At 37.6% G+C, this 27,745-nt stretch overlaps 1 protein-coding gene across 1 annotated transcript; it reads right to left on the bottom strand.

Moving 5' to 3' along the window:
• Positions 1-472: 472 nt before the first annotated feature.
• LOC130546428 (phosphatidylinositol 4,5-bisphosphate 5-phosphatase A) lies at positions 473-27,193 on the bottom strand. Its single transcript, XM_057321693.1, has 20 exons — positions 26,589-27,193; positions 24,406-24,534; positions 24,229-24,304; positions 23,518-23,652; positions 23,349-23,415; positions 23,145-23,268; positions 22,474-22,625; positions 21,262-21,405; positions 16,571-17,137; positions 13,734-13,841; positions 13,532-13,640; positions 12,533-12,649; positions 11,574-11,749; positions 10,211-10,322; positions 8,934-9,043; positions 8,645-8,855; positions 6,119-6,256; positions 5,977-6,042; positions 5,451-5,555; positions 473-4,079 (listed from the first exon to the last, which is right to left on the bottom strand). Exons 2-20 carry the CDS (start codon positions 24,520-24,522, stop codon positions 3,615-3,617), a joined length of 3,099 nt encoding a protein of 1,032 aa, XP_057177676.1. The 5' UTR covers positions 24,523-24,534; positions 26,589-27,193; the 3' UTR covers positions 473-3,614.
• Between the last annotated feature and the right edge of the window lie 552 nt (positions 27,194-27,745).

Here is a 27,745-nt window from a genome sequence, read left to right as displayed (position 1 = left end):
AAGGCCCAAAACCGCTTCTATTATCCAGAGCTCATGTCTCACGTGCATGGTGAATGATCACTCAAGTGATTTACAAGATTTTCAGATGCATGTTTGTACAGATTTTGTTTAGGCAAGTATTTAATTACAGTACGCATGCAACAGACACAACTCCGTGTTTTCCTACAGCTAATAAAGTATCAGATTGTTATATTTTGTCGCTGTCCTTTTGAAACCTCGTATGTCCAAATTCAGTTTTTCAGGAAATGGAAAAATCAGTGTACTTTTTAAATGATTAAATAGTGCGATGTCAAAGTTGACAAGCACTTTTTAATCCTTTTCATTGGTTAGATATTTGCAAAACCCAGTGACAAATATAAAGCGTGACTAATAATAATGATAATGATTTATGGCAAAAAAATAAAAATCACGAAATATGTTGAAGCAATGTTTCAGAAGGACACCAGCATTTTGCTATTTTTCATGCTATGTGGTTTATTTGTGTAAACAGCCAATAAATGTCCTAAAGTAAAGTCCTATGACACAATATTCATAGTTTGTTGTAACAAAGGCACTTTTTAAAATCCAAATGAAGTAGATGTCTTGGATTATAAGGCTTGACTTGATTTTAAGTTTACAAAAAGGTTTTATTTGTTACCATTATACTGTAAATGCATTAGCTAACATGAAGTAACAATGAAAAAGATAAGTTTTTTAGTTAATGCAATACAATTATTCATGTTTTTTCACTTTGCATTGACTAATGTTAACAGTTACCAATTTGTCTTATAAAGTCAGACCGAAAAAGACAAACCACCAAACTAGATCACTCTATGAAAGTTTCCTGAAACTAAATGTAGGACCTTTGAGTTCATTGAACTGTGTGTTTATTTAGACGTACTACTGTATTGTGCAATGGATGATGAAGTTAACTCACACCTGCTGAGGTTTTGGATAAACAACTCTTCTGTACACGTGTAGCTGCACGGTGAGAAGGGGAATGTTGCCACATTATCTTCAATTTCGCAATTCTGTTACAGAACATGTCAGACACATCACAATATATTACATAATATATAACTCTATAGCTAGACCTCCCTCTGCCTTTTTGACTTTCGTAAGGATTACGCAGCTTTACATAACATGTTTTTTTTGCCTCTGGGTGTGTAACGTTTCCAGTCACATTCCAAACTATTAAATAAGAGCTCAAAGTAACAAACGTCAATATACGTTCAAATTCAAGTTTATTTTGCGCTGTCCACACACACCACACACAAGCTCGATTCAGCTCACACGAAACGCCATAAATGACCAGAGCTCCTCTGATTGGTTGACATCGGTCAGCTGCTTCTGTCAAAGGTTTGCTCCTGACAGATATTGCAGCAAAGCATGGTGGGTATTAATGAGTAACCTAAAACCTGGGATGGTGCGGTGGTCTTACAGGATGTGCACACACCTCTGCAATATGTGTGCTCATAGAATGGTGACAATGACAATGACATCGCAACAACAGTAGCGATAGGCTGATTTTATCAACATCACCTGGCGAACATGTCTGATTGGCTGAAATTGTCATTCCATTTGCTGGTTTGAAATGCTGTTGTCAACAAAACTGTCTAGAGCTTTGTCAATGCACAGAGCACGGTTTTTGTTTCAAATATTTGTTGTGAATAATGAATACATATTATGTAAAATAAATGTTTGTTTAAATTGATCGCTGTTAAATTATAAAATTGTATTTTATAAAACGGACAATTCTGATTGGCTGAATTTGTTTGTATTTTCATTTGAAAATTCCAGGTTTGGAATGGGGAGTCCAGGGAGTGAATTTTAAGGGGGACAGAGTTTCACCTCAAAATGTAGATAATTTACCGGTTTAAACCATGAAATTGCCTCCAAACATAGTTTTTGCACTTACGGTTTAAAATGTAAAATATGCCTCCAGCATAGAGTCCCCCTGGAGAATCTCAGCCATTTCAACCATTGGGTGTGTCACTTTTTACCTAAACGAAAGCAGCTGTCCCGACTTCACAAGTGCTAAACCTGATGATCCATAATGATTCAGCATGATTTGAGAATTTTCAAAAGATTACCTTGTGAGTTCATGAACACAAACAAATCTGACCTGTTGTGTGGAGTTAAAGCAGTGGATACAAACTGTTGCAGAATCTTAAATATTTTCAAATTTTGAATCACAAAATCTCACTGTGGACTTTTTGGACCTTGACAACTGAAAACTGTATACAGTTAAGTTAATGCAGTGGTCCTCAAATTTTTTTGTTGTGTAAGGCCCCCTTTGTGTAGAGTGCATCACCTTGCGGCCCCCCAAATAAAAACGTATAATCTTAAACTTGAAAATTTTAACTAAACCAACAACAAATTCTGAAATACAATGCTGTAACATCGATACTTTTGGTTGGGGGTCTTATTTTTCTGTTTGATTGCATACAATTTATGATTTTTAAATTTTGATTTTGAATTTCTATATTTCACATTATGCCACAAAATCTGTGGCCTACCTGGATCCATCTTGGGCCCCCCCAGGAGGCCACAGTCCCCAGTTTGAGAACCACTAGGTTAAAGAATGATATTATTCGATAACCTTTTTCGATAACCATTAATAAGAATTGAACAGTTATTTGTGTGTTCTATCATATGGCTGTTGACACCATTGTCTGAGTTCAGTAAGCCATGAAGAGCTGATATAAACAAGACAAGTCTATAAATAATTGAAGGGGAAAGTTAAATTGAGCGATTTTCATTACAGTGGCATTGAAATAGTGCAGAATCTTAAATACGTCACAATGTATCAAACCTAAAAACCTTTCATTTTCCTATTTCTAGTCAAAATTTTGAATGACACATTTCCACTGTGGTCTGACTTTTTGGTTCCTACTTTGTACTGACGTTTTATCGATGTCCTCTAGATATGATATGTAACCTAGTCTGTGAAAACCAGGCTAAAGTCTCGAAATCTATTTATGAGATAAAGAGCATCAAAGTTTGAGTTCAACTATTAACTTCACTATGCTATCAATCTTTGATACTCAATCAATATTAAAGATATCAAGTTTATATTTTTACAGAATGTTCTTTACCTTATGTAGGAAAATGTTTAGTTAAAAAAATCAGTAAATCACAAAAAAAGACTTTAGCTTGGTTTTCACAGACTGGGTCACATATTGAAATATCGGCCATGTGCTTGTTGACGATAAAGGCAGGGATGAATGCTGACATCACTGTTTGCTTTGATACTACGGTAAGTGCACAGTTTTACCTCAGGTCAGGTTATACTGCTCTATAAGGCTGTTTAGATCAAAGGAATGTGTACAGTTGTACTGATACAAATGACAAACAGAAAAACAGAAAGCAGAAAAGTATAGAACAGTTAAATCTCCATTGCCAACGCAGAGAAACAAGGAAACGTCTGTGATGCAATGAGGCATGACAAGGCATTACAGACTATTGCTGAGCCTCTGATATGTATATGATGTAAAGACTAAACAGGTTTCCTAATAAGATCTTTGCACATGAACGTCATTAAATTTCTTTAAGACAGTGGCGTTACAATAAGCTATAGCTAAAGTCTAGCTAAATGCTAAGTCTATAAATAAATAAAGGGGATGCTGTCTCGGTCATAGAGACGCATCCCCCGTTTTGCCTATCTGCGCAGGCCTGTGTTCTCCTAATATGGCTGCTATCAGGGCTTCCGGGGCGCTGACTCCACTTCCAGGGGACACGGGGCTTCGCGGACTAAGGGGGCTTAGCGACGGTGAGGTCAGTGTGTCTGGAGAAACCAGGCGCTCTTTTTTGGCATTGGCTGAGGGACGGGGGGAGGAGCTCTGCACGTGGCCATCGCGGGGGCGCGGGCAAAGGCTGAGGGATTGCAGGGAGGGTAGAGGCGAGGTGGAGAGTGCAGGTACGGCGGGGCTGCGGCTGCGCTTCTGGTGGTGCCGTTTGCAGCCATGATTTCCAGGACTGGGGCTGCGAGAGATGGGGGCCAATAGGACCAGCGTGCTGTCGTCCTCAGAGCTGACGTCAGAACTGTCAGAGCGTGAGCGACACACCAGCTCAGGGGGCGTGGACATGGGCAGCTGCACCTGTAAAAAATAGCAGACAGGGTAAAAATCTTTACCCATGGAGTAAAAATCTTGTAAGCTGTCAAGAACATGTCGAGGTTACACTTCTGCCTAAAACCAAAAGAAATAAAATGTTACTTATTGAAAATAAAGGATATTTAACGGAATCATTAATACTTTTGCATTTTTACATTTGTCCTGCGCTTCGCGATCTTTAGACGTGGGGCGGGGCGTTTAAAATGTAAAGAGACATGACAACTAGCCCATAAACAAACTTAATATAAATTATTGTAAATAATTAATTCACGAAATTTACCATATCCATTGCATGAATTTAATCACATTTGTCAATATAATTTTAACTCAAATAAAAATATCTGAGGGACCCCCTAAGTCTATTTTTTACTTCTTATGGGAGGTCCCTAATGCCTTATGGGGATCACGGATCCCCCCAGCCCCCCTTCAATTCGAGCACTGCCTAAACTCCCAATATTTTAATGCAAAAATAAGGGTATAAATTGTTGTTCGTCCAATATAATTTTCCCTTATTTATATATATAAATTAAATTAAATAGGCTAATGTTTTAGCATATGAGACTCTAATCTGGGTAATGAGAATCTAAAAAGAAACACAGCTATGATAATAAATAAATTAGATAAATAAAATATAAATAAATATAATAAAATTATAATTATATAAAACTATAAACAAAACTATAAACTAAAAGTTAAATAAAGTTACAGAATAAATCTTCACGAAAAACACAGAACTGGGGGAAAAACAATCTAAAATAGTTTTATTCTCTATCATATGTGTAAAAAATCATGGTAACTGTCAACATCTGTATACTGTGACATCCCTAATTTATATGTATTTAAATGTACATACTGTAATTAGAAATACTTATTTTCGCTCTTTTAATGTAGTAAATAATTCTGTTTTAAACGTGAGAAGAAAGATTATCATGTAGCTGTATTACTGCAGTATCAAAAGTCAATATCAGTGTATTGGTGAATCTGAATACTATAACACAAGGTAAACCAGAGTGGCAAAGCTGCTGGTGAATGTTTTTTGCATATCTACCTCATTGTGTTACACGTGCTATCGTGAGTACTTTAAATAGTGCGGTTTCAATTGCATTTCCTAATTCCACTTTGTGTTTGGAATGCCCTCGATGCAATTGACTGTTTACAGTCTGTGGTTGTCCCCCCTCAAAAACAAATAATGGCTCCAAATCACAACTTACAATGTTTACAGGGGCAATGCCAGGGTGGACTGACTGAGCATCATACCCTTGAAGTAACTCACTCTGACCTACTATGTGGTTCATGCAAACAAGCTAATATTTGCATTTGTAGTGAATCGAAATTGGCAGCGGGTGAAGTATGGACCTGAAATGGCTCGGTCACTCCTGCGAAGCCGTTCATGTTGCTACTGTAGTATCCCAAAATGTATTCGCCAGGGTCTCTGGGCAAATCCTCTTCAGAGAATGTCACCTGAAGGTCATAAAAAAACATTTATGCTAGAAGTGAAAGTACATCAATATGCTAAACTACACTTTGTTGTGGGCTAGACAAAACAAAGCCTGAGAATTTAAGAAGCCTTGAAGCCTTGTGTAAGATCTATAATACACGGATAAAATAGTTCTTTTTGTTAGACATTGTTAGCATTAATACGGTTTCCAAATCTCAAAGATTTCATTCTGAAATAATCCATTGCACAGTAATAGAGTTAAACGTCAGAGTCAAGTTGCTTGTATTGGATCTCTAAGAAACGTCTTACAAATGTTGATGTCACATGTGGGGCTGGTGTCACATGCCTCCCTCTGCCAAGATCATGTGTAAAGCACTGCACGCTTTGGACAAAAGCATTTACCAATGCAAAAAAAAAGTAAATTACTTGATGTTTATGTCCTACCTGAGTGGAATGCTCAGATTTGGCCCATACATACACAGCATAATCCTTGTGATGCTTAAATCCCACCTAAAAACGGTATTATGAAAAATGTAAAACCTTTACGGGTTGTTTAAAATGTGTGAGAGTGCCTTTTGTTTGTTACCTTGTACAGTCCCACCCAGTCCCACGAGCTCCTCTGAAACCCTGAAGCTACTGTGATTTTGACAGTCGCATCAGAGAATTTGGTCCATTCCTTCTCCACTTCCAGCGTTACTGATGGCAGGTTTACCTTAAAGGGAAACTAAAGATGGTGGAGAAACGTGGTACAGCAGAGAGTGGTTACTTGGCATTTTAATTACCTGTCGCTAATATTTACATAGACATAAGAAATAGCTAGACTGCACGCTCTTTGGTTGCTGGATCATGCGCCAACGACGCCGCCGAATTAGGAGTGGCAACCTCCAACTATGCAAGTGAATGGCGGTGCTGCAGTTTTTCTGGATAAAACACAATTTCTCAACCTATTTCAATGCTTTACGACTTATGTGGAGTGCAGGAACGTTTCGGCTCCAGTTCTCTAGGGTTAGAGTTAAAAAAAATATTGTCATAAGGAATTGTTAAAACTTACGCTTGTCAAGCAATCGTTTTGCTTATTTTTTGCTTAATAATTGTGCAAACATTGCTAATGTGATATAATTTAAGGTAAATGAAAAGCACATGATCAGAACATAGTTCGTTCACTTTTAAATATTAGGAAAAAATGAAATGATGAGTCTCATTGATTACGTTATGCTATATCACACTATTTATATGATTGTTATGTGTTTTACAAATATCACATAAATGTTTTACTTCTGTAACTGTTTTACTGAATCCACCAGGGACAACCTTTTATCTTTAAAATGGTCCGTTTTCCCCAATGAAAAACTAGATTTTTTCCAGATATAATGTAAATTAAATAATATTTCATTGGTTTTGTTTAATGATTGAAATAAAATGCTTCTCTGTACCATCTTGTCTGTGTTATTAATATGGGGTTATTTTCATTTATTTTGCTGTTGTTTCTCTTGCATAGTCATAACATATCACCCAACATGTTCAATCTAGTGTCTTTCCAAGAAAAACAGGCACAATTAATGAATATTTAACAATTTTCTATGACAATGATTAATTTTCCTAAGTCTAAATATTGAAATTTGAAGTATCTAGAGACATGATGTATTTGTGCTGCACGTATATGTCATAAACCATTGACATGTGTTAAGCAATGTAAACGTTATTGTGCTTTTAATGTCGGAAAAGCGCAGCTCTCCCGTTTACTTGCATTTGTTTGCATGCTACTCTTGCCACAACCAATATGGCGGCGCCGTTGACATATCGCAGCAGATGACCAAAGCAGCCAATGTGCGGTCTATGTATGTCTATGAATATTTAGGGATACAGATTTAAAGTCCCAGTGAAATAAAAAAACACAATTCATATTTTTTCATGAAATATTGCAGCGTTTATAGTAAATAGCTTATCAGTGCGGGTCATTTTCTTATTTAAATTCATGTACCCTCATAATCTTCAGTTAAAATCTGAAAATGCACTTCCGCCTTGAAAAGACTATCCATCTCAAATGGCGTAAATTAGACAGCTTGGCCGGAGCATCCGTTAACTCCTCCCCTTCAGCTGTCAGTCTACTGCCAGTTTCATTTCAAAATCAAGGCAACAGCTGCTTTTACACATCCAATCAATTCGCAGTGAAAAATGCAAGCCACGCCCACTAATTTTATCCTTTGAAATTCCTTTTCACTCGGAAATGTGTCAGAATACGCAAGTAAAAACTATCGCAAATTCCGGTTCAAGGGGACTTTAAGCAAACCCCTAATGTCAAGTTTTAAACATATGTAGATCACTCTACAAATATTATTTTATCTTGGAAAAAAACCCACAGACTAACATTGAAAAAAGGGCCCAAACATAAATAGGACTAAAATATCACAGATATTCTCAAATTCTTTCATAATTTATTCACCCTCATGTTATTCCAAACCCGTCTGACTTTCTTTCTGCTGCAAAACACAAACAATATTTTGAAGAATATTGGTAACCAGACAACATTGGCCCTCATTGACTTCCATTGTATAGACGCAAAATCACTGAGACATAAGGGTGAATAAATGATGCAAGATTTTTTTGTTGTGGGTGAACTATCACTTTAAGGGTAGCAGCCTCTTTTGACATTTGCTAGTAAAACCTACAGCAGTACGCTTAAAGAACCTTTTAGCAACCTAGAAACAACCACACGTAACGACTACATACTGTTGCAACTAACCCAAACCATCCTTACATTGTAATAAAATCTAGAAGCAACTTTAGGCATTACTAAAATAAACATTTAAAAAATGTAAATACCCATTTATGTGGCTGAAAACGTTGCAAAAAACAATAAATGAAAAAATGTTGAATGTCAAAAATCTAGCATGTAACGTTACTTTTTCAATTGCATGTACAGTTTAACAAGTGGCTCATGTACAAGGCCACAGCATTTGCAAGTACAGTATTTTTTCTCCTCGTTGAATGTCAACGATCTTTTGAATGTCAAAGTGTCAAGCTAATAAATCCACATGAGACTGTACGCCTAAAATACAAGCAGCTCGGCTCACAGACTATCCGGTGTCTTTCCCGCCATTTTTAGACTCACATGCAACGAGAAGAGGGCGGACACAGGCTTGTGGTCACTAATAGTAAAACCCATGTGACTGCGGTAGAACTGCTGGGACACTCTGGTGGCTCCGCCCAGCCACGAGGTGAGACCCCGCTGCAGAGCGGAATTGTGGGACGGCACGGGGGAGCCCGTCCTGCGCAGACGCCACAGGATGCGATCGGTCCATGCGGGCTTCCTCTTCTTTGTGCTAAAAAAATTACAGCAGGAAGATCAAGCAACTCGTAAAGGGACGTGTAGTACGCTTATCTGAGATACACTCGCACACCTCGTGTCATAAGTGTGCGTTCCCACGTCAAACTTATACGTCGGTGGGAAATTCAGGGGTCCTTCCATGAATCCCTCCAGGACAGACTCGCTTTTTTTTGCCATGTTGAGCTGCGGCAGACAAAAGACAACAAAAATGTGCCTTTATGTTATCTTTGTAACAGCAGTCCGATGGGCTCTATGCATGCGTGACTTCCTCGTTTCCCGTTCAGAACCCTCGGCAGTTTCTGGTTGGGGAGACTTAAAGCAGAGGGAAATGGAAAAAATATTTTTTTAAAACGTATTTGAATGTTATAACGAAATGTTAATTTATGAAGGTATCTTTTCAAATACGGTAGAACAGCACTTCTATGTACCACTGCTGTCTGCCACAATGTACAGCAACTGCTAAATGTAATTATTTTCTTTAAGTCTCCCCAACCGGAAACTGCAGAGGGTTCTGAACATGAAACGCGGAAGTCACGCATGCATAGAGCCCATCTAGCAGACACAGCATATGTGCACATGCAGTTCTTGAAGTGCTGAAGCAAGCTAGAGTTTTATCGATGTGGTGACACACGCCATCTAGTGGTAGCACATGGAAAAATACAGCTATGAAAAAAATTACTTCAGTTTTGTAACCTCAGAATCCTTGATCTTTTCTAGTGGGTATACGGCGTATACCTGCATATCACGTAGACTACACCACTGACTATTACTGTTATGCAACTTAAAATTTAAATTAACATTTGCTAATTTAGCTACAAGACCCATTATTTAGCCTGTGCGATGGCTACATTTATACTAAATCTGTAACCCTGTATGTTGCGGTAATTTTTGTTAGTGACTTTGTAAACAAGTGTTTTGTTCTCGTTTAATAAACGTAATTTTTTTTTACATGTAATCATTACTTAAAATATTAGTGAAATAGCAAAATCAAACCAACCAAGGTTTTAAACTGTATTCAGAAATGTCACAAACTTTGCAGGATTGACATGATTTCAAGCATCATACAGTATATATTTTTTTATAGTATAATAGTTATACCCCCTGAAGTGAAAAGAATATTTTGGTTAAACCCCTCGCTGACCCCTTGGGGTTGGGATGAAACATTTGATTGTGTTACATTTTTTTAATGGAGAGTATCTGGTGTGTGATTAGGATGAAAGTCTCATCTTATCTCGTCAAACATAAACATTACCTTTAGAGTTATCAAGGTTTCCCTGCAATCGCATGCTCTTATGCAATTAGTTTCCTGTCTGATAGTCTAATAGTCCAGCACGCAACATTGTCTCTTACCTGATCTTTCTCCCACAGCAGAGGCAGTTTGTCATTCTCAATCGCACTTTTCACAACGTGAATATCATAGCCTTCGATTCTGAAGTTCAGATCACCAAACCAGAACACCACGCTGAGAACAATACAATATTTTTACCACAGTGAACCCAGTTCAGTTACACAAACTCACTCAGATTCACACATATTCTGCCTCACTTCATTCCAAAATTGGAATGCACACAGACAAAAAAAGTGTAATACACAAATATGTTTTACTAAATGTATTTTTCCAGGAAAACCAGGAAATGTCGAACTTAAAAGTGATAAAAATTGGCAGATAAAAAATATTCTTATTAAGTTATAAGGTCCTTCTTTTGTGGCTTGATAGCTTCCAGTCACTATATAGCCGTGAAAAGAATTAGAGACCATTCCGAATAATAATTTATTCAGCATTTCTAGATTTCTATTGTAGGGCTGTGCAATTAATCTAAAATTAATCGTATTCGTCAATTTTGGCCTTCAACAATTACAAAAACAAAATAATCGAGGTAAAACCATTATTGTGCCACATTCTATTTTGCAAGGATCCTCTCTTTTCTTGTGGTATAAAAGCACAGAGCACAGCTTTCCTTTAGAGTGGTTCAGCTGTGCTATTTCTTTACATTTATTTCTCAGTTGAATTCACAGTTTAAAAGCCAAGTTTTTTTTCTATGTTGTTTCAAAAGTTAGTGAGTAATCGTGTTAAATAATTGGGATCTCAATATTGGCCAAAATAATTGTGATCATTCCAGTCCAGTGTCTGTTGAATTACAACAAAATCAAACCTCAGGAGTGACATAAAGTCATCCAACAGCAATGTGAAAGACTGACAGCATGACAAGACACACGAAAACTGTGATAAAAATCAAGGTTATCACATGAAAAATACTTTTCAACTGTTCCTAAATACAAACATTACTGTTGAGTTGTATTAAAAGTGAATATAAACTTATTTTCTTTGCAGTATTTGAGGTCTGCAAAAATACAGAGCATCTTTTCTGTTATTTTAACCTGTTTCTCCAGTTTTCATTGTCTGCAAATAAATAAAAATAGAAACAATATATTTTTACTAGAAATTTAGGAGAAATCTTGATAATAGTTCAAAAAAAATTGATCATTTTACCTTACCACATACACATAAATAGTAAATTCAGAAAAACTTGAAATGGTCTCTCAATTTTCCCCGCGGCTGTATGTTAAATTCTGCAAGATGATAGTGATGAATTACACAGGTTTAGAAACAACAAGGAGGGTAACAAAATGACATCATTGTTACTTTTTGTGTTAACTACTCCTATTATTCAATAAATACATTTAAAAAGTAAGTCTACTACGCATTACTCACTCGTGGTCCAGCACGCCCACGGCAGCTCCGCCCTCAAACTGCTGCTGCTGAAGGATGCTCTCAAAGTCCTCCATCCGCTGCTCCAGGTTCCGCATGTGAGCCGGCAGGTGGCAGTTGAGGAAGCACACGGGGTGTCCGAAAACCATCATACGTGCACTCACGCCCCCTTTATTCCCCTGAGATGAAAATGAAGAGGCAGAGATAATGGAAATCTATTAAAAATACATCAGTTCTCTTATTCTCACACCCTGTAAGTGTTGTTTTCCATCAGACAAAGAGCAAAACACCAATTATTCTTCATGTCACAATAATACAACTGTCAAAAATTGGCATGAATTGAACCGACAATGGCTTTGAAAAGGAGCTAAACAGGAAGCTCTTAAAGGAACAGTTCACACAAAATTCTGTCATTATTGACTAGCGCTCATGTTGTTTCATATTCAGTGTGTGAATGTTAATGCACCATTTTGTCTGTTATGGTGTTTTTCGCAGCTTGACAGACGTGGTAACTATGAACTGACATTGTATCTGTCGTTAAGGGTGAGTAAATGATCAGATTGGGGTGAACTACTCCTTTAAACAATTTGCTTTGGTTGTACTGCTCAGTCAAGGATGAAATGAACTGTGCAGAGACACGTCGTTTATTAGCAGCGCTGGTGCTGAGTTCCCACGGGTTGTGCTCTCTCTATCTGGGTAATGCACTGGGGAGAGCGGAGAGCTGCTGCGGCTCTGTGTGTGTGCGTGTGTGCATTTGATCAAACAGAGATGAACCTGCTGTGTGTGTGTGTTTGTGTGGAAGACAGGTCAGAAACAGAGCTGCTGTGTGCCCTACTGTATCCTGCTCTGAGGAGACTGCAGTGCAATCCTGGAGCGATGCTCACAATAACAAACGCACGCACATACGCTCATCAAATGTTTATAAATGAAACCATTTATAAATTCTCCTTATTTGGACTCACCCAGTAGCCTCCCAGGCCGGTGCGTGTGCTCTGGGTTTGTATCCCCCTGAGAAAAGGAAGGTGGCAGAATTTGGAAAACACTAGCAGGAAAACACCCTGCATCCTCTGAGACGCTACCTTTAAAAGATAAAAACATTTCATCAGATTTGGTTCTTTTGTAACTTTATACTGCATGATACCTGGGTCATGTTAGTACACCCAAAAATGAAAATTCTGTCATTATTTATTGACCCTCTTCTCATTTCAAACCTTTATGACTTTCTTTCTTCCACAGAACACAAAAGAAGGTATTTTAAAGAATGTTGTTGCATTGTTTCCATACAATAGAAGTGAATGGGTGTCTGTGCTGTTCGGTTACCAACTTTCTTCAAAATATCTTCTTTTGTGTTCTGCTGAAAAAAGAAAGTCATACAGGTTTGAAATGACATGAGGGTGAGTACATTTTTATTTCTGGGTGAACTATCCCTTTAATGTAAAGATGACATTTACTGTAGCCTGTGCTATGTGTGACACTACTGATATAATTAACAAGACTTTATTAACTAAATTTTACTGTATTAACTAAATTTTTAAAAAAATTTAATCAATTTAATGCAACATTTTTCTTAAAAAGAAACAATGTTTTTTTTGCATGCAAAGGCTATGATGGGATAAGATAAACTGAAAATAATCTGATTTAAAGGGATAGTACACCCAAACATTTTAATTCTGTAATCATTTGTTCACCCTTGTTGTTTAAAACCTGTATATGACAAAAGTAAAACACAAAAGAAAATATTTTGAGAAATGTCTAAGTGGTTTTGTGTCCATACAGTGAAAGTCAATAGGGACCGATGTTGTTTGGTTACCAACATTCTTCAAAATATCTTCTTTTGTGTTTTGCAGAGAAAAGAAAGTCATACAGGCTTGGAATGACATGAGGGTGAATAAATGATGAAAGAATTTTCGTTTTTTGGTGAACTGTCCCTTTAAAGATGATAATCTTGGTTTTATACTGACCAGCACATATCCGAATCGACTGAGCGTATCCATGCAGAGTTCACTCCACTGGTCTGTGAAGAGAGCGTCTTTGAGTCTTTTGTTTATCATGGAGTTCACTTCCTGTAGTCTGCAGCGAGATACACAAGCGTTGAGAATGAACGACCAAAGAATGGTAGATACGTAGCCACAAGACGCTATATATAAATTCGGACATTCTCACCCAACGACGAACATATCCGTGCTCCTGTTTTCAATTCCAGGACTGAACAAGGAAGTGATGTCATCAGGTGGCATAGCAGACCCTACATTCCATGTGACGATGTGCACCCTAAAAGAGATATCGTGTGCTGAATGCAAATATTTTGATGAAAATGTTTTAATAAAACCCCTTTGAAAGAGTATCTATAATGTAATTTAAAGCGGAAGTATGTCATTTTGTTAAAATACATTCTCCTATTCAAGATTCATATGCAGAGAAAACTATAAGTAAGCCATTTATAAGTGATTTTTTGCTAAAATGTTTTTGTGCATCTCAACCAGCACAACCAATTATGTGTGATTTGGGTGAGACCACCTTTTGGTTTTGTCCAATTCCTTACAAAAATTAAGTTAATTCAAGTGTGCTATTAGTATACTTCTTTTAAATTAAAACTCAGTCTATTTTTTTATAAGTGATATACTTTGTTATTCTCGGAAATATACTTAAAATTACATTTACATACTTGACTTATACTGACAGGAAAGTTTAAGTATACTTGGCTAAAATGAACTTAAAGTACAGTTAAAGGTACATCTAAGTATAAAAACTAATAGCGTACCTCAAAAGAAGCATAGTAGTATACGTAAAAGTGCAAAAACTATATGAACAAAATAAACTAGAAGTATGATGTTAGGTTTGCATCAAGAAAACGCAAACTAACTAAAGTAATCTGCTAAACTACTGAAAGTATGCTTCAATTTTTTTTCATAAATTAAAATGGGCTACAAGTATTGAACTAGTAAACTATCAGTATACCTATACTGTACAAGTATAGTTCACTTGTAGAATAGTTGCAGTGCAAACAAAACCATAGTTGTAAACTAGTTGTGTACTCCAAGTTAACTACTGTTACAATTAAAGTATTTATTTTTAAAAAGTATTATGTAAGGGATAATCCACAGCTAGCCGTGCGTTAAAGGATTTTAATGCACGACGTGGAGGCGAAGAACCTGGTTGCCTCTGCGAAGTGCATTAAAATCCTTTAACGCACGGCTAGCTGTGAATTATCCCTTACTTAACGCACGGCTAGCTGTGGATTATCCCGCTCATACCATGGTCATATGCCAAGTTAAATCTTTTATTGATGTTTACAGTGAAATTTTAGATCAAACAGGTGAAAAATTACAGTGATTTTGTCAGTTCAATTTCAAATGTAATCAAACTTACTGGAGCTACCTGTGCGTTAAAGGGTTTTAATGCACACCTTCCAGCCAATCAGAATTGAGTATTCAAAAAGACCATGGTATAAATAGTTTTACACAGTGTTGCAGTGATTATTATAAATGATTTATCTGTGCACACCATTAGTTTTTCCAAATTCATTTGCACTTGTAATCTTTAATCAAAAACATTAAGCTCCTCTCCCCCTCTCAACAACAACTCTTCACCACATGACGTCAGCAACAAAAAAGAGGTAGGAATATACTGACTGTCCAATGGCAAGGCATTTTAAGCCCTCCCCTCCAGGCCCAACCCACAACAAACCAATCAAAAAGGGAAAGGCAAAATAAAGCCCCGCCCTACTTTTTTTTTTCAAATTTCAGAAGCCGTTTCACTCGGATATACGTCACGATACAGAAAAGAAGTCAATCGCAACTTCTGCTTCATGGTGACTTTAAAGGTTAAAAACTAAAGTGAGTCCCAGACAGTATTAACATGGTACACTAACAAGTATGCAAGTAGTATATTTGTTTACAGGGGAACATTTAAACTTTTAAAATGTCAGTTAAATTCTAATCTATTAATGGCAAATATCACTGGCAGGCCTCTAGTCCACAGGTTCTCAATCTTTTTGTCTCCAAGGCCCCCCATTGTATTCAACAATATTCGAAGGTCCCCCTCACAATTTATACCCAATAAAATATTTCAGAGTTTGACATTACCTGGAAAAAAACTTTTATTAATTGTAAAAATGGCCAAATAATAATAACTATCTTGTTTTTTCTTTGTCATTTTGTCTAATTTTAAAATATTCATCATCTTGAGGGCCCCCTTGGAGGTCAGCTGGGACCCCCCTTGTGTGCTACGCCCCTCGGTTGCGAACCACTGCTCTAGAATACACATTCGACCAGTTTATTACAATATAAATTGTCGAAAAAGTCACTTGCTTAAAATAACCCTCTTATAATTATTATTTAAGTGATAAGAGATCAACTTTAGGTCTGTATTCCAATGCATTCATAATTTACAACCATTTAAGTATGAGTTTTCATGCATTTTCCACGTACTAAAATAAAAGTGTAGTATAGACATTTTTTTGTAAAGGATGGCCGACACGTCCATATTTTTGCTGTTTTGTTTCAGACAGTACACACTTTGGTAAACAGCTCATTAGGGTTTAGAGCGATTTCAAAAATCCACGCACTTTCTATTTGATTCCTCGTCATAGTTACAAGAGTAAGAACAATTATAAACATCAAATTGTCACCTGTTGCATCAAATGGCCTCCAAAACACTCCCTAATTAGATCACATCTACAGTGAGTAAACATTACACATCATCAGCGGTCTGTCGCTGCTGACTAAAGGATACAGGCACACATTTGATTCTCTAGGAATGTTGCCAGCTAAACGCTCCTGTGTCCATTCTGTCATCGGGCTCTGAGGGAGATATTATGTAAATTTAAGAGAACACAAAATCTCAGGCTGCTTTTGAGATCCGTAAACTGACAAACTCCTTCCCCCAGTCGAGGGGATTAATGCAAAGCCAGCAGATTTTCCTAATGACGAGCGATGACCAAAGTGTCATATCACATTATATCAGTGAAACTGGACGAGGCATATAATAGGACGACTCACCTGAAATCACCTTCCTCGTCACTGGTGTTGGGTATGTGCGTTTCTGGGCTTTGGGTCGGTTGAGGACTAGGGGTAGGGGAAAGATTTTGGTTTGGTTTGGTGATGAAATTATTGTGCGTGTTGACACGGACGGGCTGTGCCGGAGGACTCGGGAGTGTCGGGGGGATGAATGGTGGGTTGAGGTGAAGTTGGGAGGGGGGGCTGAGCTGTGGGTTTAGGGGCAACGGTGACTCTGTTAAGATGCCTGTAGCTTTAACCTGCAACGAAGGCTCAGGCGGCCTGGAGACTTTGATGGCTGATTTGTTTGGTAGTGCCGTTGGCCTGGGACGACTGATGCTGATGGAACTAGCAGATGCCTGTGAGCTTAAGGGCGGTTTTACTCTCTCCTTATTATTTGGAATTGGCTGCGATGCCTGAGCCTGTCCAGCTGCCGGAGGGTTTCCAGTCATGTCCATCTGACAGTGTGAAGAAGTGGGTTTGCAAGGGTTTCCGAGTAGGGTTTGACCCAGTACTCCATTGGGTTTCTCTGGCATTGGGCAGCTGTGAACGGGCTGCATTGGATCCATTTACCTGCACGATAGGGGGACACATTTTACATTTATGCATTTAGCACCACAAAGCATCGTAAGAGCATTACTATATTTCAATTGAGCTACAAATTGAAATAATTTTCTGTGGTAGTCATCATTCTGTCACATTCCTTTCATAAATGAAGACAGAAGCCTAAAGGACATTATAAGTGACTAGATAAGAAAGTAGATGCTGTGAATACAGTAAGACGAGAATCTTGAGTTTATTTCTCCTTCACACACCTCTGCCTTCTACCACGGCCAACGACAGAGACTGTTGCAGTCTGCAGTGGACGAGTGAGTGTGTGTGTGCCTCTGGATAACAGCCAGGGCTGAATGTCCCCAAAATCATACCTGTCCCCATCGCCCTCTGGGACGTCACTGCTTGATATGAATGAACTAAACAATGAAAAACTACGTAGCAAAGATCAATCCTCTTCAAATAACAGCTATATACTCGTCTCTCTGTCCTGATCTACTTTCCTGTTGCTTGGCAACAACTTTAATTACAACCTACCAATTCCAAACATTTCAATTCTTTTGCCTATTCCAAAATATTTCCGGCATTCTGTTTCACAGGAAAGCGATCGATAGGGCACTCTATAAAGAAAGTGCAAGATATAATGGCAGTCACATAGTATTAGCGATGTGCCTCTGTGTCTCCATCTGTTGCAGGCTAATAGCTCAGAGCTTCTACATAGGTATCCTGGGACAGATCTTTAGTGAAAGAGACAGAATGCACTTTAAAGTAATGATTTAAAGTTAAACACCATACACACTCTTTATCCAATCTCAATATGTGTTGATGTTGAAAGGCAATGCAAAGGGTTACATTTATATTCAATAGCCCGTTTGAAATAAATACAAACAGTCAGCACCGAGCGGCTAATGCATTCATGGGTGATATGTCATAATGGACGTCATAATTCAGAAAGTGATATGCAACATAATAGCAAATAATCCAACAAAGAAGTTTGAAATATGAGTACCACTTTCAGAATTGTAATTATAACAAATTTCAAATAAAGTCCTTTGTAATATAGATTGTTAGCTTAAGTACATCAATCAAACCTTTATGGCCCTTTGAATATTAAGCTACATCGTATACTGTAATATAATTTGTTGAGGTTATTAATGAAAGTTATTTGGTGCATAAGAGCCAATAAGAGCCCATCTGTGCCCAGACAGAAGCACACACAGTATTTAGTTCACTATAATAGGATGGCATATTGAAAACAGGTCATCATTAAAAATTTAGGATGATGTCAAATTACAGCAATGGCTCAGTAAGGGCTCAGTTTGTGCCTATTCACAAAAACAATGCACAAAAACCACAATGACACTACCAACCATGTCCTTTAACTCACATCAAGACACTAAAATAAATGTATCTTATTATGCAAAGAGAGGGTTAGGTGTTACACGGGGAAAGGGCTATCTCTAGGTTTGTCGTCAAAATTTTTTTCTCTGGAAGTGTATGATGTTAAATATATAATGTCATAATATAATTGTGATATTTTGTATAGAATTTGTATGTTTTTGCTGTTTTACTGTTACTGTTTAATTTTGCAGTAACCACTGTGACAGTTTACCCCATGCTACTGGGGCATGTTGTCACAAAAGGTTAGCATGTGTTTAAAATGCTCGTGTTATGCATGCAGACACTGCCTGTCAAAAACAAACTTTATCTGGGGAAATAAATCCTGCAGCACCAAAGTCCAATTGTTAATGATATCGAAATATGGATTTAATCCCAGGATTATTTAAACTGAAAGCGTCATTTTTTTTATCAAATCATTCAAATAGACAGTAATGGATTATTCATTCATTTTAATAGCAGGATGATCTGCACAGCATCCCTGTCAAACTTTTCCTCTCGCGTATTCTTACAAACGACGGATTTAAAGCGAAGTTGCCTGTCCAAACATGTAGCCTACTGTATGCATCCACTGACTCACATGACCCTTCAAAAGACGAACGGTGTTTATTTGCCGCAATGAGAGTCAACTGTGAAACTGGACGTCACATCAAAATCCCAGACACTATAATAATCTTTATTCTCTCCAGCGCCGCGCGCAATAGCCTAAACCGCGTTCACGAGCAAGGTCACATCTGCGCGCGTCAATTAAGACTTGTATATGCGTATGAAATAATTTACCGTTTGATCATGACCGATGACATCTGACATATCTACAGTAGCACGAAACAATAAAGCGAGTCTTAGTGAATATCCAGGCACTGACACGCATGTGTTTTAAGTTGTTCTGTCAGGCGACATTTGTTTATTCGCTGCGGTGTCTAGAGGTGAAGGGTGTCACGCGCATGTACGGTAGGACACATACATCTCGAAATACATATGTCTGCATCACTGAATCATTTAAAATCAAGTGTGTAGCATTGTTATTAAGCATATTTAGCATCCTTACCTGCCCTGTGTCTCCGGTAGAGGACCGGTGCAAGCGTGAATGTGTGACCGGTAGAGACGCTCACAGCACGCACACACAATTTGACTGGTGTTGTAGTGATGGAGACGACAGTCCCGAGTTAACGCGAGTTAAGTGAGGAATCCAAATGAGTGACATTTGACGCTTATCGACGTCATTTGACTATAAACGACGCAATTCGTCATGAAACGACGTGCGCGGTATTGAAATGCACAGTTTTGTCTTACTTTGGGATAAAGTATAAATGAATGATACATGGTAACAATTCAGTAGCCTACGGTATTACTAGAATACTAAAGAACTGTGATCGTACCATAATACCACGTGGGGCCATTTTAAAACCATTGTACTTTAATGCTGCGTTCAAGACACCTCGGATTTGGGATATTTCCCACCACAAAGCCGGAAGTAATGTCTGGATTTAGTAACATTGAAAGTATTTAGTAACATTAGCCTGCCCTACGACATTAATGTTAATGTGGGAAATATCCTAAATCCGTTTATTGGTGTTCATTAAGAACCACATAGCAGAAATTTTAGATACTAGAATTTTAGAAATCTTAGTATTATACCACCATTATACTTGCACAATAGTTTTAAGACAGACTGTTTATATCATAATAATTATATAATAAAATAAAACTGAAGTGTTTAAATGTTAGTAAAACTATAGTATGCAGTTTTTCTAGTTTTATGTAAAGAGAGAGAGTAGCGCTGCTTATCAAATTTGATAACACTTGTCAAAAACTTCATAATGAATTGTGAATGAAAAAAAGCCATAATTTGACCAAACCAAATACAAATTGACCGCAACATTCGTTTGACGTCTTAATGCAATACTTATACAACGTATCAGTACAATCAGTACAGGGATATCATTATCTCTGCTGAAGTATTATACACATCTAGTGCACTTAAGTCATTAGCCATGCAGTGAAGTATCGAGAAGGTTTGAAGAACACTCAGTATTAGCTTTGGCCTTTTGAAACAACACTTACGGGTTTTTAACAGGCCCTGAGAACCTGTCCAACCCTGAGTGATTGGTTATGGCATGGACCTTAGCTGTCCTAGCGCATTTCTAATGTTAAACAGAATCTATACAGCCTTAATAAGAAATACCTCTGGCCTTGTGCAACTTTAAGAGAACGTTTAACTCTTTAAATGTCACCCAATCAAAAAATGCCATCAATATTTATATCCCAATAGGAATGCAAGAGACATGAGCTTTTTTAACGTTGTTTTCTTTTACATAATAGTAAAAGTGCCCTGTCTATATTTTTAAACAAGCGATAAATCTGCTCTAACTATAATTTCACATTGGATCACATGCCCTTATAAGCCTGATGCTTTTGTGTTGGAGTGCATTCAAAACAGGGAGTAACAGCACCATAAAAAGCCATCCATGCATACACACACATACACACACACTTTCTAGAAAATCTAGAGAGAGATAAATGCACGTGTAATCTCACTGGAATGCACTGCTTCAGAGCTCCGGCTGAACCATTATACCAAACACACAGGTTAAAATCCTCTTCCACTGCACATGCGCACATACGTGAAATAGAGAGGAGTGTAGAAATGTAAGACGATTTATCTGATCTTTGGTTTGTGTGCCTGTTGTAGTCATTTGGCCATTTACAGTGAAAACGTTCAGTGTGCCAGTGTACATTATGGCGTCTTCTTTTTGGTCTTTACAAGGCCTTTCTCCACCAGGCAGCGGTAGAACTCTTGGATATAAGTGTACACGCATTTCCAGTCGGGCTCTCGCATTCGCATCAAGTCGTCGACGTCCAGCAGCGGAGGGCAGTCGGCGAGTCTCCTGAACACACAAACAAACATACTCATGATAAATGTCATATTTCAACTAGGTCTTTTTTTCAAATTGCAGCATTTTCTCAGGGAGCGTGAGCCACGCTGTGTCCCCTTCTCCAAAAGAATTCTGCCCCGCTCACACAGTATGTGTGAATCAGGCTTTTTCGTTTCCTGTATTGAGAATTCCTATTTAAACAGGAAGTTGGGTTGGGACATCCCTTTCTTTCATTTTGGGTGCGTCTCGATCAGATACCTTGTTCTTGGTCCACTGATCAGGGAGTCGTCCGTTTTTTCGTTCGCAAAACCCAACCGGTGAACTAAAATATTAGTTCCCCCCCAAAAACACAATGCGATGCAAAAACCAGGGAGCAACGCTGCTCCTTTTGTCCCCTTACCAGGAAAAGTTTTACTTTATTTTATATATAAACACCTATATAGTGAATTTTATATAGTTCACCTTCAAAATGAAAATTGTGTCATTATTTACATGCCCTCTTGTTATTTCAAACCTGTATGACTTTCTGTCTTATGCCGAACACAAAAAGAAGATATTTTGAAGAATGTTGGTAACAGAAAACCGTTGGTCCCCGTGACTTGCAATGATTTTGTGTCCATACAATAGAAGTCAATAGGGACCAACGGTTTTTGGTTACCAACATTTAAAAAAAATCTTCTTTTGTGTTATGCAGAGGAAAGAAAATGTATTATTCCTTTAAGATTTGGCTCCATTTTTGCACAAATATGTCACGGAATAATCAAAAAGGATGAAAATCACAGGAAAATAAATAAGTCATCCCAACGTGGAGTGAGCCAGGGTATTTTTATATATTTACAGTACATGCTAAAGAGTTATTTGCCATCTTTTAAATAATCTGTCTGTTTTTTATATGAATCTGTTGTTGTGTTATTTATAAATCTAATGTAGATGTAACCAGTCACTATTTTAGGTTAAGGCCTGAATGTTTTTACATTGTATCTTAGCTAGAATTTTTTGTACTACAAATTTTTTACGAGGTTAAGTTTGACATTTTATTTTTGGGATTTATTCATGTGTGAAGATAATAAGAGTTCTTACTCTGCAGTCTTGAAAGCCTTCTCAAAGTTCGCCCTGCGGTCATACGGGTCAAGGGTGCAGTATTCGAAGCCCTCGGGGAAGAATCTGTGTACCAGCGCACAGAATGCCAAACCGTCTGCCCAGCTAGAGGAGAAATTGTGAATTTTCACACCCTACACACAGAAACAAGTGTGAAAAAAGGAGTTAATCATTAAAACATGTTAGGAACACGGGTTATATCTTACAAAAAAAAGGAAAATATTATACATAACTAAATATGTTATATAATATATATATACGTACACATACACAGTATATATATATTATATATATGGCAAAAAAAACACACACATATACAGTATATATATATATATATATATATACTGTATATATAACCCTGTTTGAAATTTAGAATTGCAGTTTATTTTATGTATTTATTTTTACGTGGCTTGAAGTCAGATGATGTCAAACTGACATTTCCCACAAAATCTGACCTGACAGCAACTACAAATCATTATTTATAAGCTTATTGTTGTGGTAAGGTAAGAAGTGTATAGATTTTTTATGTACCTGCTCATTAACAGATGTTTTATTTTTAATTATTTTTTATAAGGAAAAATCTAAGATTACCACAAATTGACTAGCAAAGTAGAGAAGCCGAAAGAAAAAAATGTGTTTTCATCTAGGCCCACCTCATACGGTTCAGTCTTGGCCCGGCACCAGTCCAGCAGCATCTGTTTGACGTCTTTGGTGTTGGAGCCCCCGACCGCCGAGCCACACTGCACTTTAACCCTGGCCATGTGTGACTGAGCCGGGCTTTAGGAAGAAAAATATAATCAATCAATGGGATGAGATGGGAATGAGTCCAGCTTGCATCTTTTACGTCTATGACTCACCTGCCCACAGTTTTAGGAGTGAAAGAAGAGGATTGGGGGGATGAAAATGTTCTGGCTTGAGCTGGCCCTAAAGTGAATTAACAATGAAAAAGGACAAATTATCAAAGAGATGGAGACAGAACGGTTAAAGTATGTAGCGTTGGGTTCTTTGAGAGTGATGGTTACTCACTGTGTGCGTTGTATTGCGGGATGCTCCGACCGTTAGCATTGGCTTTCTGCTCCTTATTTTGTCCAGCAGCTGTTTTGCCTCCGCTTTGCTGTCGCAAGTTCTCCATTCGGGCTGCTCGTTCCCTGTCCCGCCGTTCTGAGAGGCGGGAAACCGAGGTTTTACACCCAAAAAGTGATAAACATCATCTAAACAGTTGGACAGTTAACTGATAACTTGGTTGTTTCTTCCTGTAGTTTTGTATACTAGAAAGGCCTGTAAACAGGTAAATATCATGAAACCTGTCAAGAACATGTTGCAGTAAAATTTCAAGTTTAACTTCTGTGTTTGGGAAGTGTTCAAAATATACAGAAACATTACTACGTCACAGTAATGAGAATTTATTAGAGCCATTCTGAATTACAGAGAAACTCAAAAGGAAAATACCTGGATATATAATGGTAATCAGAGTTTAAAGGAACACATTAAATTGTCCTAAAAATAAAATCATAATTATATAAATTATACATGAATTAAAAATGATATTATTATTTAAAAGAATAATTAATTATAAAGCACAACATACAACATGTTTTTTGTCATAATAATTATTTATTTATTTATTTGAGATGAAAATGCACCTTTTCTACTTTAAGTTTTGTGTGTTGGTGGAGCACACCTATCTATGACATTTCGTATGTTTAGTTGACATTAGGGAAATGACCCGGTCCTCACCCCTCTTCCTCTTGAGTAGTTCTCTCATGGCGACGCGGATCATTTTCCTCTCCTCGAAATCCACAGCCTTATCTAGCTATTACATGCAGTAAACAAGAGCACACATACACGCACGCTTGAGCGTTCTCCTAAATATGGTCAGAACAAACGATAAGATGCACGCAAGACACGTCTTACCATATTATTTAGGATTTCTTCGTCCTCTATAGCTGCCAGTTGTTCGGCTGTTACCGGTCCCGTGCTGGTAGGTTGCTCTTTGGCACCCAACTCCAATGTTACGCACTCACCCTCCATCTTCAGTGACAGCTGGGATAGAAAGAGGAACAGGAGGTGTTGACAGGAGCTAGGTTAGAAGATGTGTGGATATCTCCATGAGTGCGTGGGAGTGAGGGAGTATGTTTATGGAAAGAAAAATGAGGAAGACAGGGTCATACTCAACCAAACCGTGTGAGAGCTACTTGTACAGACACTCCCAAAGATATTTTAAGACACCCCCAAGACGCCAACGAGGTACTTTGTGGCTACAATAGCATAGCATGACTGACCAGAAGAAATGCACTTTTAGTCCTAGTTAGGTCTCGACTTTGTCCAAGAAGTTTCTTCGTAAATCCCATAGGAGATTTAGAAACTAGACTGTTGAAAGGTTAGCCATATAGAGCTATAATTTATTTTTTCTTTGAGATGAAATTTGAAAAAATGTTGTAAGCGCACATATAATGATGTCAAACCAGACTGAGTGTGCATGCAAATGGAAACACATTTTTATTATTATTAAATTTTAACATGCGTTTTTTGACACATTTTGAGGTATTTTGTGTTAAATAAATAAACGGGACAACACAAGATTGAGTTAAACCTTAACTAGACACAAAGATGAGTTCAGTTAAGGACAGATTGTTGTTTTTAACACAACCGTTTTTAGAGTAAGAGTTTCCACAATACATTTTATCTTTATTTTTAATGTGAATAGTGACCATATTGGTTCCGATACAAACCAGGATATACGCCTGTGTCTTGCACATTTTAGTCCTGTAAACCAGCTCAGATCCGGCAACGATCAGATACATTTGTAAAATAGTTAAAGTACTTGAGGAAAACAAATTGAGATCATTTCCTGTGCTGCGTTGGAAAGGATACAGCGGCCCCAAAAAGTATTTGGTCACTTAAGCCAGACTTTAAAATGTATAATTATCATTGCATTAAATATTAGGCAGTTATTTTCAAGACAGCACAAGCAAAACAGATGTGAAATATACGTTAGGTTGTTAGATTTTTTTTATATAACCAAAGATGAACTTTACAATGAAGACAATAGAGTATTCGGAGACTTAAAGGGACAGCTCACCCAAAAATAAAAATTCTGTCATCATTTACTCACCCTTGTTCAAGCTCTGTATTAATTTCTTTGTTCTGATGAACACACAGAAAGATATTTGGAAGAATGCTTGTAACTAAACAGTTCTGGCCACCATTGACTACTTAGGAAAATGACAATGGTAGTCAAACGTGCCCCAGAACTGTTTGCTTTCCTACATTCTTCAAAATATCTTCTTTTGTGTTCAACAGAACAAAAAAAATATAAAGCAATTTTCCTACTTTGGTAGTCAACGGGGTCCAAGAACTGTTTGGCTACAAGCATTCTTTCAAATATCTTTCTCTGTGTTCATCAGAACAAAGAAATTTACAGATTAGGATCAACTCGTAGTAAATGATGACATAATTTTCATTTTTGGATGAACTGTTCCTTCAAGCCAGAATTCACAATGTATAATTTTCATTGCATTGAATATAGAAATATCAGTTATTTAAAGAAAGATAGAACAAGCGAAACAGATCTGAAACATATGTTAAGTTGATAGATTTGATGATGTAGTCCAAATGAAAACAGAAAGAATTTGGACACTTTCTGGTCCTTTAACAAAAGTGGACCATGTCCATAGATATTATGATGGACTGTGTAATCTTGAGAAGAACTGACTATAAAGACAATAAAAGAGATGAAATGGAAAAGTCTAGTGAGTTCTCAGATAAGGTCTGGCATCAGTTGTTTGTAGACGCCACTTGTTTTGATATTCTGTTATCTAATGTAGTTAAATTCATATAGTTTTAAGTGTGTTGGGTACAAAGTGTGTAGTAATAATCACGAGAAATGCCAATGCTGAATCCCATGATACAGTATTACACCAATAACATCTGTAGAGTTTATAAAACCAGTGAATAACAACTTATTTTGCAAAGACCAAATAGCTGTTATAAATTCACACAATATTTGCTCAAATTAAGATGGATTGAAATTTAGAAAGTCTGTTAAGTTTACAGAAACCTTTCAAAATAATGAAAAAGAAGAAAATGATGCTTACCTACCACGCTGGCTGTCTGGTATGAACTGGTCTGTGGACTACTGTGTGCAGGTCTTAACTCCCATTTAGAGTGGTTGAGAGTTTTTCTAAGCCACCGTCAGACCCCTCCCACCCTGACCCTCATCTGAAGGGACCAGGAAAAAGTTGAAATGAATGTGGAAAAAAACGGAACGGGACAATAAGTATTAGTGAAGTATCTGGCGAAGTTCGCACAGATCTTTCCCTACTGTAAGCGTTGGCATCCCCGCGTGAAGCTTACGCTACGTCACCGCTTTATCTAAACACCGCGTCCCCTTCTGAAGATCCTGATGCGTTTGCTATCTGGAAATGTAGACGTTGAAAACCGGGACTATTGAGATAAATGGTGAAAGCACAGCATGTTCTGTGTTGACAATGATTATATAAACAGGTGCTTTGGCTCTTCGCAGAGCTAAACACTGAATGAAGCCACTGCCATATTAAGGCATAACGTGAATGATGTTGCCTAGCAGCGTCTCCGTGTTTGCACGGGTCACATCTTTCTCGCCTAAGCCACACAAACACACTCAGTCTTTTTATTCGTCTTCAAACGCCAGAAATGTGACTCGTACGTGGACGTTTTAACGGCTTGCATCATTCCAGTGTGATTTTTAAGCATGTGGTGAAAGTGCTTGCAATGAAAAAGGCGCTAGAGGCGCTCCCTAGTGGCGGCTGATGGTTATCGCAGTCGTTTGCTGGCAGACGTGAGCTGGTATGACACATGGAAAAAATGAGGTTTGGGGAAATCTTGACATAGATTCCATGTCCTAAGAGTCTTTGACCGGGGTGACATAGTAATTATACAATAGTCGATCTGTTATTGGATGGAGTCATAAAAAGCACTTACATTTTAATGTTCCACGCGTTTGCAGTGCGCGAGAATGAGAAAATGCGATTGTTTTGCAAAACTACAAAACTTTTCTAAAGAAAATGCGTAATACGCTTTCTCGTGTGAAGCTCATCACTAAAATACTAGGAGGGTGTTGTGGGTGGTTTGCAGGTTGCTATGCAGTATTATAATGTCTTGTGATGGATTATTAAGGTCTGCTAGATGATTCTGTACAGGCTTGAGTGAACAAAGCCCACACATGATATTCTTTTGTAGATATCGCTCATTGCAAGTCTATGGCATCTTTTTG

This window comes from Triplophysa rosa, linkage group LG22 (genome assembly GCF_024868665.1).
Source record: "Triplophysa rosa linkage group LG22, Trosa_1v2, whole genome shotgun sequence".
NCBI lineage: Eukaryota > Metazoa > Chordata > Actinopteri > Cypriniformes > Nemacheilidae > Triplophysa > Triplophysa rosa.
The sequence above is the reverse complement of the archived record's forward strand: the minus strand, read 5'-3'. Positions and strand labels throughout refer to the sequence as shown.